Source organism: Pseudonaja textilis, chromosome 1 (genome assembly GCF_049901715.1).
Source record: "Pseudonaja textilis isolate UNSWEBS1 chromosome 1, rPseTex1.2, whole genome shotgun sequence".
Classification (NCBI taxonomy): Eukaryota; Metazoa; Chordata; class Lepidosauria; order Squamata; family Elapidae; genus Pseudonaja; species Pseudonaja textilis.
In genome coordinates, this window is record NC_141990.1 from 13,370,058 (window position 1) to 13,384,394 (window position 14,337).

Below are 14,337 nucleotides of genomic sequence, written 5' to 3' on the forward strand. Positions count from 1 at the left end.
CTTTTATCCTTCTCATCTGTTCCACTAACTTCTCTTATTACTATCTTTATTATGATTATTATTACTTTGATAGTATGATTATGATTATTTTGTTATTTTGCATGTACACCAAGAGCTTCTGCACTGGAAACAAATTCCTTGTGTGTCTATTGCACTTGGCCAATAAAGCATTCTCTTCTCTTCTCTTCTCTTCTCTTCTCTTCTCTTCTCTTCTCTTCCCTTCCCTTCCTCTCTTCTCCCTTCATCTCTTCTCTTCTCTTCTCTTCTCTTCTCTTCTCTTCTCTTCTCTTCTCTTCTCTCAAAACCAACCCATAGCAAACCATTAGTTTGCTTAATGACCACAGTGTTTGCTTAATGACTATTACAAAGAAGTCCACAAAATTGATTTGGTCTCATGGGCGACCCTTTTAACTGTCACAACTTATAACTGAGATGGGCAGGCTCCATTATGGTCATAAATTTTATTTTTATTTTTCTTTCAAGTTTCTTTCAAATTATTTTATTTTATTTTTAGGATATACTATACTGGTAACATTGGAATATTGTGAAGTTTTGTCCCAGTGCCCAAATGCTAACTTTTGAATCCAATTTATTCTGGGTTTTGCCCATACTGTTAATATTTATGGAGGAAAAACTTCAGTCAAGATATTTGTACTTTCCCCTAAGACATATTTTAAGTTACAAGCCTATGAGAAACCATAGACATTCCTCTTTTTTGTCCCCTTTTTGAGGCATCGTGTAAAAATAACTTCCTTTCTTCATCATGTCCCTCATTCCTCTTGATTTGCTATATCCTCTGTTAAAAGAATTGCCCACCAATGAATGTGTTGAAATTATGAAATAAACTAATCCACAAAATATTTCTCAATAACATTCTTGTAGGGTTTTCCGGGGGATGCCTGCATTTTTCTCTACTCAACCAGATGCTTGAATTCAGCAAAATTGGAATTAGTTAAGGAAAAAGTTATCTTGCAAAAGGAAGCTTGCCTGCCTGACCTGTTGTGTTTGCGCCGAGGATTGATATAAGCAATTAGACAGACAGAAAGATAGGAAAAGGAGGAAATGCTGTGTTGTATTACAATCTCATTTATATTTATGTGTGTGTATATAAATAATGTGTTTGAATTAATGTCAAGGTCCACTGAACCGAAATAACCACATTGCTGCCTGCACACCTCCACACATTAAAAAGTCATTGAGAAATGCTTATATTACCTTTTATACAGAGTAGGTGAATCCAGAGTTCAAATACATACCCTGAACTACATTGCATAGTCTCCAGACTTCTCTCTCACCACTTTAATGTGAGATTTTTTTTCTTTTCTTTTACCCATGAAAATTACTGTGTAAGTTGTATTATTATGCTTAAAGTAAAGGTCTCTTCTATTTGAGTTCAACTCCTAATGACTATATTGACTCATCCTTATCCTAAGAGATGAAAGTTGTATTTCATTTTGACAATGCAATCTGCTATCCTGGGATATACCATTAATCTCCCACTACTCCTACTGGTAGTCCTCAGTTAGCAATAGCACTTAGACTTACATACCACTTCACAGTGCTTTACAGCCCTCTCTAAGTGGTTTACAGCAGTGGCCCCCAACCTTTTTTGAACCAGGGACCGGTTTCACAATTATTTATTCTTCCACGGACCGGTACCTGAGTAATGCGAGACTCCACTGCCATCAGGACTGCTCTTTGTTCGAAGCTGCTGCCCCCTTCGACGAAACTAAGGCGTGAGCACCCAAATGCTACTTTCCAACTGAAAACCCGGAAGCACTTTCCAACCGAAAACCCGGAAGCGCTGTCAAAACAAGATGGCGGTGCCCAAGATTTGCGGCCCAGTAAAAAATGATCCACGGACCGGGACCGGTCCGGAGACCGGTGGTTGGGGACCCCTGGTTTACAGAATCAGCATATTGCCCACAACACTATGGGATCCTCATTTTACTGATCTCAGAAGGATGGATGGATGAATCAACCTTGAGGCTGGTGAGATTCAAACTGCCCATTTACAGGCAGCTGACAGTCAACAGAAGTAGCCTGCAGTACTGCATTCTAACTACTGTGTTACCTCGGCTCTTAGGGCATTTAGGCTTATATAATGCCCCATAGCACTTTACAGCACTCTCTGAGTGGTTTACATATTGCCCCCAACAATCTGGGGTCTCATTTTGCCTACCTCAGAAGGATGGAAGGCTGAGCCAACCCTGAGCCTGGTGAGATTCGAACTGCCAAATTGCAAATACCCGGCAGTCAGCAGTAGCCTGCAGGACTGCACTCTAACTACTGCACCACCACGGTGATCACATGACTGTGGAACACTGTGACTGTCATCATTTCAAACCAGTTGCCAAGTACCTGAATTGTGATCACATGACCACGGGGTTGCTGCAGTAGCCACAATTTCTGTCTTTAAGTCTCCTAGTTCAATGTTGTCATAACTCTGAATGGCTGCTGAACGAATGTTTGTTAATCAAGCCCCACTTGTAAGCAGGTCTCACCTTACTTAGCTTTTCAGAATTAGCCAAAGTTGGTGCCAGCACTATGTATAAACATGGATGAGAAGTGTAATAGCATTTCCACAACAACCAAAAAAGGCAGTTTTTTTCGACAGAAACTCTTTTACATGGAAATAGCACTAAAATGATGAAGCAAATAACCCAAGAGCTTCCCCACATTAATTGGCATCTCTATAGGCTTCTTATTCAAATTATGGCTTTAGCCTTCTTCCTAGTCAATTATACTTTTGGGAGAAATGTATTTGGGCGAATTAAACATTTCCAGTCCTAAGTTGCTACAATAAAATGCTGCCAGTTGAGTACAAAAGAAGTTGCCATTTACTTGTTCAAAATAGAATAAATATAGCTTTAGAAATCCACAAGTCTTATAGTTGACAACATTTCACAGCCCTGGTTTAATTCCAGAAATCAGAGAGGAATTGTTTTGTTCTTGACAGTTGACCAAACATCTAATACAGAGATGACATCATGGTCCTTTCGTTGGCATGTGACAACAGCAATTATTAGGGATATGTCCCAACAGGCACCTGCAGCTAATGAACTCAGAGTCATTTTTAAACTAAAACTGTGCATCTTGTGAAACAAGATTTTACTTAGAAATTTCTCTCTCCTATTGACTCTGGCCGGGATGGCTCTTCATGCTTCAGGGGATTTTTAAAGACATTCACCCTTGTGCTAAGAGAAGGAAAGAAATAAAGTGCCAAACCTTAGAACAATCTGAGGTTGGAAAGGAATTATTTCAATTACTAGTCAATTTATTAACCTGATTTAGTGCTCTTGCTTTTTCACTTCAGTGTTTCATCATTGTGTAAATTATCCTTAGTATTTAATTACTTTACATTTTACACTGTTGCTGGTGATTTGAAGTGGTATTTGAATGACAAGACATCCCTGCAACGTTAAAGCAGAAATAAAACGCAAACTCTTGATTCTCAATAGAATCAAGATCACGTGAAGTGTTAGTATCACTTTATAGTGCCTTGGTAAGGCCACATTTGGAATACTGTATCCAGTTTTGGTTACCTTGATGTAAAAAAAGATGTTGAAACTCTAGAAAAGAGTACAGAGAAGAGCAACGAAGAAGATTAGGGGATTGGAGGCTAAAACATATGAAGAATGGTTGCTGGAAGTGGGTATGTCTAGTCTAGTGAAAAGAAGGACTAGGGATGACATGATAGCAGTCTTCCAATATTTGAGAGCTTCCACAAAGAAGAGAGAGTCAAGCTATTCTCCAAAGCAGTGGTTGCCAACCTTTTGGACTTCAGGAACCACCAAACTCATAATTTTAAATCCCGCGGACCACTAATATGAATTTTGACTGACGGTGGTTTGTTGACATTGGTGGGAAAGTTGGTCCCATATTCCAGAGCTGCAATAGTCACAGGACTGGCCCTTTGGTCATCCCAGAGCAGCTGCTCCTCCACCCGGGTGCACCGGCCTGCCATGGACCGGAGGAGCTGCTCCGGGGTGACCAAAGGGCCAGTCCTGTGACTACTGCAGCTCTGGAATATGGGTTCGACTTTCCCACCAATGTCAGCAAACCACCTGAGGGCAGATTTCCCTTCCCCACCGTTGGTTCCAGTTCCAGCTCGTATGGCTTTACTCTAGGTAAGATTTGTGCTTGGCTGAAGGGTGGGGGCCACCGGGTGGGTGGGCCATGTGGGTGGCACAGCCTTGTGTTCCCGCACAGCCTGGATTAATTGCTTTAGGGGTTGTTTTGGGGGGGACATTTCTCTGCAGACCACCAAAATTTTCTTGCAGACCAGCACTGGTCCTCGGCCCACCGGTTGGCAACCACTGCTCCAAAGCACCTAAGAGCAGGACAAGAAGCAATGGGTGGAAACTAATCAAGGAGAGAAACAGCTTAGAACTAAGGAGAAATTTCCTGACAGTTAGAACAATTAATCAGTGGAACAACTTGCCTCCAGAGGTTGTAAATGCTCCAACACTGGAAGTTTTTAAGAAGATGTTGGATAACCATTTGTCTGAAGTGGTGTAGGGTTTCCTATCTAAGCAGGGGTTGGACTAGAAGACCTCCAAAGTCCCTTCCAACTCTTTTATTCTATTCTATGTACAATTTATTTTAAAAACAAATGAATAGAAATTCACCTCCTTTCTTTTCAGAGTAGTCCATAATTGAAACTCAGCCAAAACCCTTTCGTATGTTATAGCATTGTAGTTAAAGGGAAATTGAGGTCTCTTCATTAAAGTGTACTTTTAATGCTTTAAAATCTATAAATTGGATTGATCCAATACATGGCTACTTCCGATAAACTTTTAGCATTTGGCAGCCAAATGAATAAGATTTAGAAAAAAATGGGACACAGCATTGGTTTGTGCACAATAACCCACTGTTATCTCCTTGTAAGACATCACTCTTTGAAACTGATTTGGCTCCTCTCAGCAAGGAACACAACACAATCCGATCCTTAGAAGAAGCAGTTTTAACACTCTGCTCTGAAGACAGGACAAAATGAAATAATAAATCGTGTTTTGTAGATAGTAGAATAAGTAGAAGTTAGCCATGCAGGATACATAAGCTAAATTTTAGCATCTAAGTTAAGGTCCCTGATTCCCCACCCATGCAGTAAGGGCATTCATCCATCCATCCATCCATCCATCCATCCATCCATCCATCCATCCATCCATCCATCTATGGAAATTCTCAGGTCATGCTTGACTGAAAGGTGCTTTTTCAAAAGACACCTGGACTTCCTTGTTTTTCCTTGAAAACACTTTGCTTCTTGTCCAAGAAGCTTGTTCAGTTCTGAAGTGAAGCAGTGGTATGTGAGTGACATTCATTCACTCATTTATTCATTCAAATATCAAGACTGCTCAACTCCACATCAACTTGGGTCAGCCTGAAGATAAAAGTTAAAAGTATTAAAAGAAAGGAAAACATCAGGAAGAGAACAATCATGTCTTAAGCAGGTAGCAGCTTGGTTCTGATCAACTATAATACTTAAGGTCACAGAGCTGAGTTTGTTAATTTTAAGGGAGGTGCTGCCCTGTAGAAGAAGAGGTAGCTTGTGTAGGCAAATTCTGTGCCCTATGAAGAAGTGAAAAAAACAAGCAAACAAAAGACCAAAAACAGAACAATGCATGCTAACTGACTAATTACAAACACATGATACACAGAGAGACATGGCATCTGTATCAAAGTTCCTTTTCCATTACCATCTAAACTGCAAATGGTCGCTATCCAAGGCAGAAGGATTTTTTGTGTGCGCCTTCAAGTCTGAAGTTTCTGAATTCTAGTGATTGCCTGGGCAAGTCCCTGTAGTTTTCTTGGCAAGATTTCAGAAGCAGTTTGCTGTTGCCCTTTTCCTAAGCTTAAGAGGAGTACTGGCCTAAGGTCACCCAGCTGGCTTTGTGTTTAAGGTAAGACTAGAACTCACAGTCTCCTAGTTTCGACTCATTGCTTTATATACTGTGGAAAGAAATATCCATCTGGTTCAGTTCCAAGCCGGGAAAAAGACACTGGAAACATGGAGGCTGATTGCAAAGAGGATTAATGATGAACAGAACCACCAAGCACATGGTTCTGTTGCAGCTGACCACATGGAGTTGAATGTGTGTGGGGTTTTATGTCTTCTTTGGGCTTTGCACTTGAACTTCCTGTTCTGGCGCAAGAAAATGTGTTCTATTGGCTGTTGTCAGACTCCCATGGCGCCATATAGGGGTTATATAGGGGCCATGTAGGGGTTATGTAGGGGTCTGTTGGTTGTCTGAGCTCCCAGGTTTGATTGAAGTTTGTGACGGTAATGCAAAGTTTGGACAATTTATATTGTGGCGGAATGTCTTTTTCTTGTGTTGGATCTTGGGTGAGGGTATTTGCTTATGAACAGAGCTATCTCTTTCTTTATATCTGAAGTGTTAACATCTGCTGAGGGCTATTAAGAAAGGTGGGGCTGCTTTCTCCCTCTAAAAAAAACATGTTTCTCTATTTCTCATCCAGGGAAATACAATATTCTGCCTTTTTAATGTTCCTCAAAATATGTCATTCTTCTAGGAGGGGGCTGGCTTCCCTCAATACTATGTTAAACTCACTCCCGAATAAAGACTACCTGTATTGAAAAAGTACATAGTGATCCCCAAGGGTTGTAAATTACTGCTCTCAGCCATAATGGGAGAGGAATATAAAAGTCTGTAAGAAAAGTTGCTCAGGACAGGTTCAGATTTTCAAATTATCAGGATAATAAATGGATGTGTTCCACTGCATGTTGTTCCATTAAGGCAGCATGACTTTGGAGGCATGGCTTATTTTGTTGGAGTACTTCTTTAACAATAACTTTTAATGTGTGTGTAATAATAATTCTTGTGCCTAATTCTCCATGGTTTGTAATACCTGGGAACAGAAAGCATTAGCAAACTTCTTCACCTATTAATTTACTTTTTTCCTTGCTGTTTATGGCCAGTTTATGGTCCAACTCTTTAATGTGATTCTTCTATTGGAATTTAGAGCAATAGTTTAACACAGTAGCGTCCTTCATTTTTTAAAAAAAGCTATTTTTACATTTTGAACATGCAACCTGTTTGAATTCGAAATGCCGCTTTTCAAGCTCTAAACAATCATTCTGAGCAAAAGACAACTGCTTCAAAAAAATAATAATAATAGATTCCTTCAATCGTTTTGGATGCTGAATGATCAAAATTGTTCATTTTAAATTGCATCCAAAGCAATTCTGTCAAGCTCAAAACAGTGAGGTGTTTTGAATGCAAAATATTTTGTATCCCTGAATTCTTAAAAAAAAAAAAATGGAACAAAAACTGAAACGAACTCTCTGGAATGAGATCTATTATTTACATGTTTGACTTCCGCTGATTATTTTAGGGTACTGGAAATGATATAGGGTTTATTTCAAGTGAGAATTTAGCTTAATTGGATTCTTTTTCACACATAATACATTCTTTCTCTCAAATTACCTAACTTTTCAGCAACTACATTTTCAATTTAGTTTTCAAATATTGATCTTAGTAGATTTTGGAGAGTTTAAAATACATAGAACAGTATTTGATGAACCAGCCCTATTCAATACACTCCAAACTAATGAAAACGTAGCACAAAATTCACAAGGTGGGATAGTTAATGTCATATAACAAAAGGAAGACGAAAAAGTGGCTGAAAGTTAAAGAGAATGCAATGTGACATCAGATGACATTTGACAAGGTGAAGGACACATTTGCCACTTATAAACCTGAGATGGCCATCCATCTGCTTTTTGGATTATCTAAAGATATGGATTGGTTCATTTCAACTGCATCTCTTGAATATTGCGAGTGGTTTGCTATTCACAGGGAATGTTGCGGGTCCCATCTCTGAGGGAGATATATCTGGTGGGACCCAGAAGAAGGGCCTTCTCCGTGGTGGCTCCCTCTCTCTGGAACATCATTCCTTCAGAAATTAGAATGGTCCCCACTCTAATACTCTTCCGGAAGGTGCTGAAGACCTGGTTCTACCAGCGGGCCTGGGGAATGCAGAGGGGGATGGAGCCCATCGAATGGCTGGTGTGATCTGCTGTCATCCGGGCGAGGGGTGGGAGTTGCAGGGTGATTTTTTATTTATTTATTTTTTCCAGATTTTGTTCTATTGTACTTTATTAACTTATTTGTTTATTTTGTTAGTTTTTATTGTTGTTGTTGTTTTTAATTTTAAATATGATTTTACACTCTGTAAGCCACCTCGAGTGCCATGGGCGAATAGGCGGCAATATAAATTCTATTTTTATTTTTATATTATTATTATTATTATTATTATTATTATTATTATTATTATTATTATTATTATTGGTATAATCTCTTAATGCACCACAGAAATAAATCCTTACATGATCAAGTATGTATTTGCATTATTGTATGGTCATTATATGGTCTTGGCAGGATGCACATTGACAAGGGCACAACGATGAACTGCTGCATTAAAAAGAATCATGATGCATTTTTCTATTGAAGGCCCTTTCCTCCCACCCTGCTTTAATGTTACAGATATGTTTTTATAACATCTGAATAAAAATGTTGGTATTAATCTTAGGGGCCTGGCTTAGCACTTGACCATCTACCAAACATCTTTCTCTGTTATGAACTACTTGGGTAGCAGAAGCTGCTGAACGAACCCTTTGTGAAGATGAAGCTATTGTTAGAAGATGACCTTTTTGGAACATGGATCAGAGGCCATCTCCAGCTTCACTTCCAAACCACGGAATTAATTCCTTTTGGAACGTATGTTTGACCCTTAATTTCTGTCCCCTAAGAAGAGCAATCTAAGAGCATCTCTTTTGCCATAGATGAGTTTGCTTTGATTTTAATGTATGTAATTTAAATTTTGTTTTGCTTTTATTTATTCTCTGCCTCCTAGCCACCTGAAATATTAAAAAGGCAGAATATTATATTTCCCTGGATGAGAAATTGAGAAACATGTTTTCTAGAAGGAGAAAGCAGACCCACCTTTCTTAATAGCCATCAGCAAAACAAAAAACCTACAGATTCAGGGTGATGGGATTAAGATATAACCCTTCAGGACATAATAGGATTAACTGATTACCATCTAGCAGCAGCGTTCACCACATTGCACAATCTCCTAAAGACATTGCATCCAGAGATAATATTCAGCAGGTTCTGACCAGTTCTGGAGAACCAGTAGCAGAAATTTTGGGTAGTTTGGAGAACCGGCAAATACCACTTCTGACTGGCCCCGCCCCCATCTATTCTCTGCCTCCTGAGTCCCAGCTAATCGGTTGGGTCTTCTTTTGTTGCCCTGCACAGGAGAACAGAAGTGGAAAGCAGCTTAGTGGGATGGGGAGGGAATGGGATTTTGCAGTAACCTTCCCCCAGGAGTGGAGAGGGAATGGAGATTTTACAGTATTCTTCCCCTGCCATGCCCACCAAGCCACACCATGCCCACCAAGCCATGCCCACAGAACTGGTAGTAAAAAAATTTGAATCCCACCACTGATTGCATTACCTTCCAAACTTCAATCAAACTTAGCTCAGACAACCTATAGAGCCAGCTATGACCCCTACATAACCCCTACAACAGCCAATAGAATACATGTTCTTGCACAGGAACAGAAAGCTCAAGTGCAAAGGCCAAAAGAAGGTATTAGAGAAGGTGTAGGGTTTCCTGCCTGACCAGGAGGTTGGACTAGAAGACCTCCAAGGTCCCTTCCAACTCTGTTATTCTATTCTATTTCAACCCCTCACTCTCAACTCCATGTGGTCAGCTACCCAGAACCCATGTGGTTCTGCTTCATCATTAAACCTTCTTTCCAATCACCCTCCATGTTTCCAGTGTCTTTCTCCCAGCTTGGAACTGAACCACATGGATATTTCTTTCAACACCCTAAAACATCCCTTGGACAGAAGAAAAACGTCATGAGTTTCCTTCGTTTCTTTTCCTTTTTCCCCCCAGTTAAATGAAAATGCTTCAAGCTAAGCAACAGAAAAGAGTCCTCTGAACGTGTTTATTTTCTAATCAAATGAGACCAGGGGATCTGTTCTGAATAAAGGTGCTTGGTGCTTTGTTCAGCAGTTCCAGTCTATTTCCTTCCTTTTAATTAAACCTGCCTTTAAAAAGAAAACCAGCCATGAAGCACCACGCCTGCCTATTCCCTAATGTTTTCCACAAATCAACAACACATTTGTGGTACTGTGTAAGTAGCTGCCCTGCTGGAAACTTCCTCCATAAATATTCACAAGTTGAGCTCAGTCTTTGATCAGTTTAGCTGAATTGTCTGCTTTTGTTGTTTCTCGCTTTAATACCATAGTTCTATTTTAATTGGCTTCAGATGGCTTTGCTTTACTTTATTGACTTTTTTTTTTCCTGAGCGTGTTTTACCTGGTGTGATTTGTACTTTTGCTGTGATCTTTTCTGTTGTCTGGAAGAATAAAAATATCTTCCCCTGCAACCAAATAATTCTTGGTACAATTAATGTCAGAAATCTCTGGTGAACAATCCAAGGTGGCCAATGAAGCTTCAGCGTCGTTTCTCAGAATTCTCTGCTTTCATTTTTCCCCCGCTTCTCTTACACCAGTTTCTCTCTCTCTCTCTCCTCTTCCTTTCTAGGAGATGGTCAAGTTGATTTTGATGAATTCATGACGATCCTTGGGCCTAAACTGGTCTCCTCAGAAGGGCGGGATGGCTTTTTGGGCAATACAATTGACAGCATATTCTGGCAGGTTAGTGGCAAGGTGTTTCCATGTATATTTAAGTCACAGTTGATGGACAAGTGATTACCTCAGAGACTTCTTCTACAAGCCATGTTATCACTAAATGACTTGAAGTTGGTACTTTGCATATTTCTGTACTGACAATGCATGATTCGCAAGATGTCGTGTTGGCTTCTATGGACACTGGTGTCCGTCTCTTCCCTTACCTCAAATGTGGTACAGTTGAAGTGATAAGGACATGCTGTGCAGGTTGCTGGTTGCCATTGAGCGTGTGCTAGAATGTAAAGGAAATGACAGTCTAGGAGGGTGGTCTCCATGTTTGGCAACTTAAAGACTTGTGGACTTCAAAGTATAGTCAAATGATTGATTAATAATGATACCAATGTATTTAATATTGGATTGAAAATATGAGATCATATATACAATGTAATTGTAATTGAAGACTACGAAATGGAAGCACAAAACAGTTTGTAAACCAACCGGCACACTGTATGTACATATATGGAAGATGGCCTGAGGTTTTTATGTTTTGTTTGTTTATGTTTGTTTTAAAAACCAATAAAAATTTTATTTTTTAAAAAAAGACTTGTGGACTTCAACTCCCAGAATTCCTCAGCCAGCCATATCACGGCTGACTGAAGAATTCTGGGACTTGAAGTCCACAAATCTTCAAATTGCCAACTTTGGAGATCCCTGGTCTAGGGTAGGGGTGTCAAATTCAAGATCCGCAGGCTGGATCCGGCCCACAGAGTGCTTAGATCTGGACCATGGGACTGCCCTGAAAAAGTGAAAGACCACCCTGTGGTGCCTCTGCCAGTTAAAATGGAGCTCAGGGGCACATGGCCTCCCCAAGTTCCGTTTTCACTGGCAGAAGGCCGTCGCGGCTGAAAACGGAGCACAGGCAAACTGAGTGATATCGAGATGGCCACGCACACCCTAGCCACGCACCCCCCCCCCCCGAGGTCAAGCACAACTGTGATGTGGCCCTCTATGAAATCGGGTTTGACACCCTAGGTCTAGAGTGTGACTAGAACATACTTAATATAGGTTTGTTGTACTGTCCTTATTATACTGGGCTGAAAATGATCCAGCTTTCCAAAATCTTCAAAAGAGATGTCTGCCTCTTTCTCATTCACTTCTGCTTCATTCATTTTCATTCTCAGAATTTTAGTACAAGTAATCCTCAACTTACAACCATAATTGTAACTAAAATTTCTATTGCTAAGTAAAGCGATTTTTGTTGAGAGGTGCGCCCAATTTTACCACTTTTTGCAATGGTTAAGTGAATCACTTCAGTTGTTAAATGAATCATGTGATCATTAAGTGAATCCATTGTCGGAAGCCAAATGGGAAGGTTGCAAAAGGTGATCACGTGACCCCAGGACAGTGCAACTCTTGTAAATATATGCTGGATGCCAAGCGCCCTTACGTTGATCATGTGACCATGGGGGCTGCTACATGGTCATAAGTGTGAGGAATGGTCATAAGTCACTTTTTTCAGTGCCTCTGTAACTTTGAATGGACACTAAATAAATAGTTGTAAGTCCAGAACTATCCGTAGAGAATTTTTTTTAGCTTGTATGTTTATTGCAAGGCTGTGAAGAGAGTTGGCTGCCCACACAGATCTGAATAGGTCCATGAAAAGCATTTCTTGGGATATCTTTTAATTCTTTAGAGCCGTGGTGGCTCAGTGGTTAAACTACAGTATTGCAGGCTGACTCTGCTCACTGCCAAGAGTTTGATCCTGATCGACTGAAGGTTGACTCATCCTTCTATCCTTCCGAGGGTCTGTAAAGTGAGGACCCAGATTGTTGGGGGCAATAGACTGACTCAGCTTAGGGAGGGCTGTAAACCACTGTGGAATGTGATATAAATCCAAATTCTACTGCTATCTTGTCCTTGGCTTTACTGAAAACATTCTATGTAGAGGTAATGGCAAACTGATGGAAAGATTTTAAATATCCAAGATAGGATACTCTCTCTCACACCCCTTTGGTCTATTTTATTTTATAATAGAGGTTATAATTGAAATTTTTCATCAAAGGTTTTCTTTCGGTTGGGTAAATCTGAAAGCAAAGTTTGGAAAAATGATTCAAAAGATCACATAAATAGAAAGGCATGGTCTTCAGCTGATGCTAGATGACATAAATCAGATCTCATTAAGGAAATCTTGGTATGACTTGTGTTGCACGAAGAGAAGTGACTTTTAGTAACACTGGTTTTTATTTGCAGCAGTGAAAGAAATGGCTCTTATCTATGCATTTAATGAATCTGGTTTCCTGCTGTTTTTATTTGTTTTGTTTCTATTAGGAGGATTTAAAATGTGCTTTGATTTTACTTCACAACTTCTGTAGTTATTCATTCCGAATTACCTGAGAAAAGGGTGGGCGGGGAGATAAAGATACGAAACTGTTGTTTTTCAATGGGGGCACCTTTAAGATGCATGTGGACTTCAACTCCACGAATTCCCCAGCCAGCCTGAAATAAAGGAATACTAGTTTCAATTCCAGAGTTCATTAAAAGTCATTCACAATGTAAATTCTAAGTCTTGGTGAGTTTTAGTGGATTTACTTAGAACCAAGCAAGAGCAGGGAAGCTCAAGAGGATTCATCACCTACAGAAAGTAGATATTGCTCACTCAGTTTCTCCATACTGCCACGCTTTTAATATTATGGTTCACCCATTGCCCAGGAAGCCAGTGGTGGTATTCTACCGGTTCAGCCCGGTTCATCCAAACTGGTAGTTTCAAAAAATGCTACCGGTCAGTGGTGGAATTCAAACTTGTTTACTACCGGTTCTGTGGGGCGTGGCTTATTTGGTGGGCATGGCTTGGTGGTCATGTGACTGGGTGGGCATGGCTTAGTGGTCATGTGACTGGGTGGGCATGGCTTGGTGGTCATGTGACTAGGTGGGCATGGCTTGGTGGTCATGTGACTGGGCGGCGTGGCCAGCTCAATGTCACTCACGTCAAGGGGTGCCTCACCTGGTATAGGGTTCCCCCAAAAGTCCCTTCTAAGTGTTATTCTGACACCTTTCCCGGGACCTCTACTCAGAGTTTGGCATCCTCAGTTTTCCTGCCTGAGCAGGGCTTGGCTTGGACTAGAAGACCTCCAAACTCCCTTTCAGCTCTGTTAAACACACATGTATTTATGCTCTGGACTATAGACATTGAATGCATGTAAACCCTGAAAAATATGTGGTAGCCCTGGGCAAAAGAAAGGCAGTAGAATCACTCTAGGTGTAGGGACAGTGTAAAATATTAACACATGATAAATAATGGAACAATTAAAAATAATAGCACAGAGTTTTCTTTGTCTCTCTCTCTCTCCCTTCCTATTTCTTTTTCTTTCTTTGTCTCTTTCTGTCTTTCTCTCCCTTCCTTTCTTTCTCTCTCTCTCTCACACACACACCACACTCTCTCTCTTTCCCTATTTCTTTTTCTTTCTCTTTCTTTCTTTCTTTCTTTCTTTCTTTCTTTCTTTCTTTCTTTCTTTCTTTCTTTCTTTCTTTCTTTCTTTCTTTCTCTCTCTCTCTCTCTCTCTCTCTCTCTCTCTCTCTCTCTCTCTCTCTCTCTCTTTCTTTCTTTCTTTCTTTCTTTCTTTCTTCTCTCTCTCACACACACCCCTGTCAGCCTTCATTCCCTCTCACT

General features: G+C 40.2%; 1 protein-coding gene across 2 annotated transcripts in view; it reads left to right on the forward strand.

The window, feature by feature from the left end:
- The window catches only part of CALN1 (calneuron 1), a 234,738-nt gene that overhangs the window by 182,875 nt on the left and 37,526 nt on the right, over positions 1 to 14,337 (forward strand). For both annotated transcript variants that reach the window (XM_026708568.2, XM_087926293.1), the window contains exon 4: positions 10,585 to 10,697. In XM_026708568.2, coding sequence (XP_026564353.1) covers positions 10,585 to 10,697 — 113 coding nt within the window. The remainder of the gene's footprint in view (positions 1 to 10,584; positions 10,698 to 14,337) is intronic.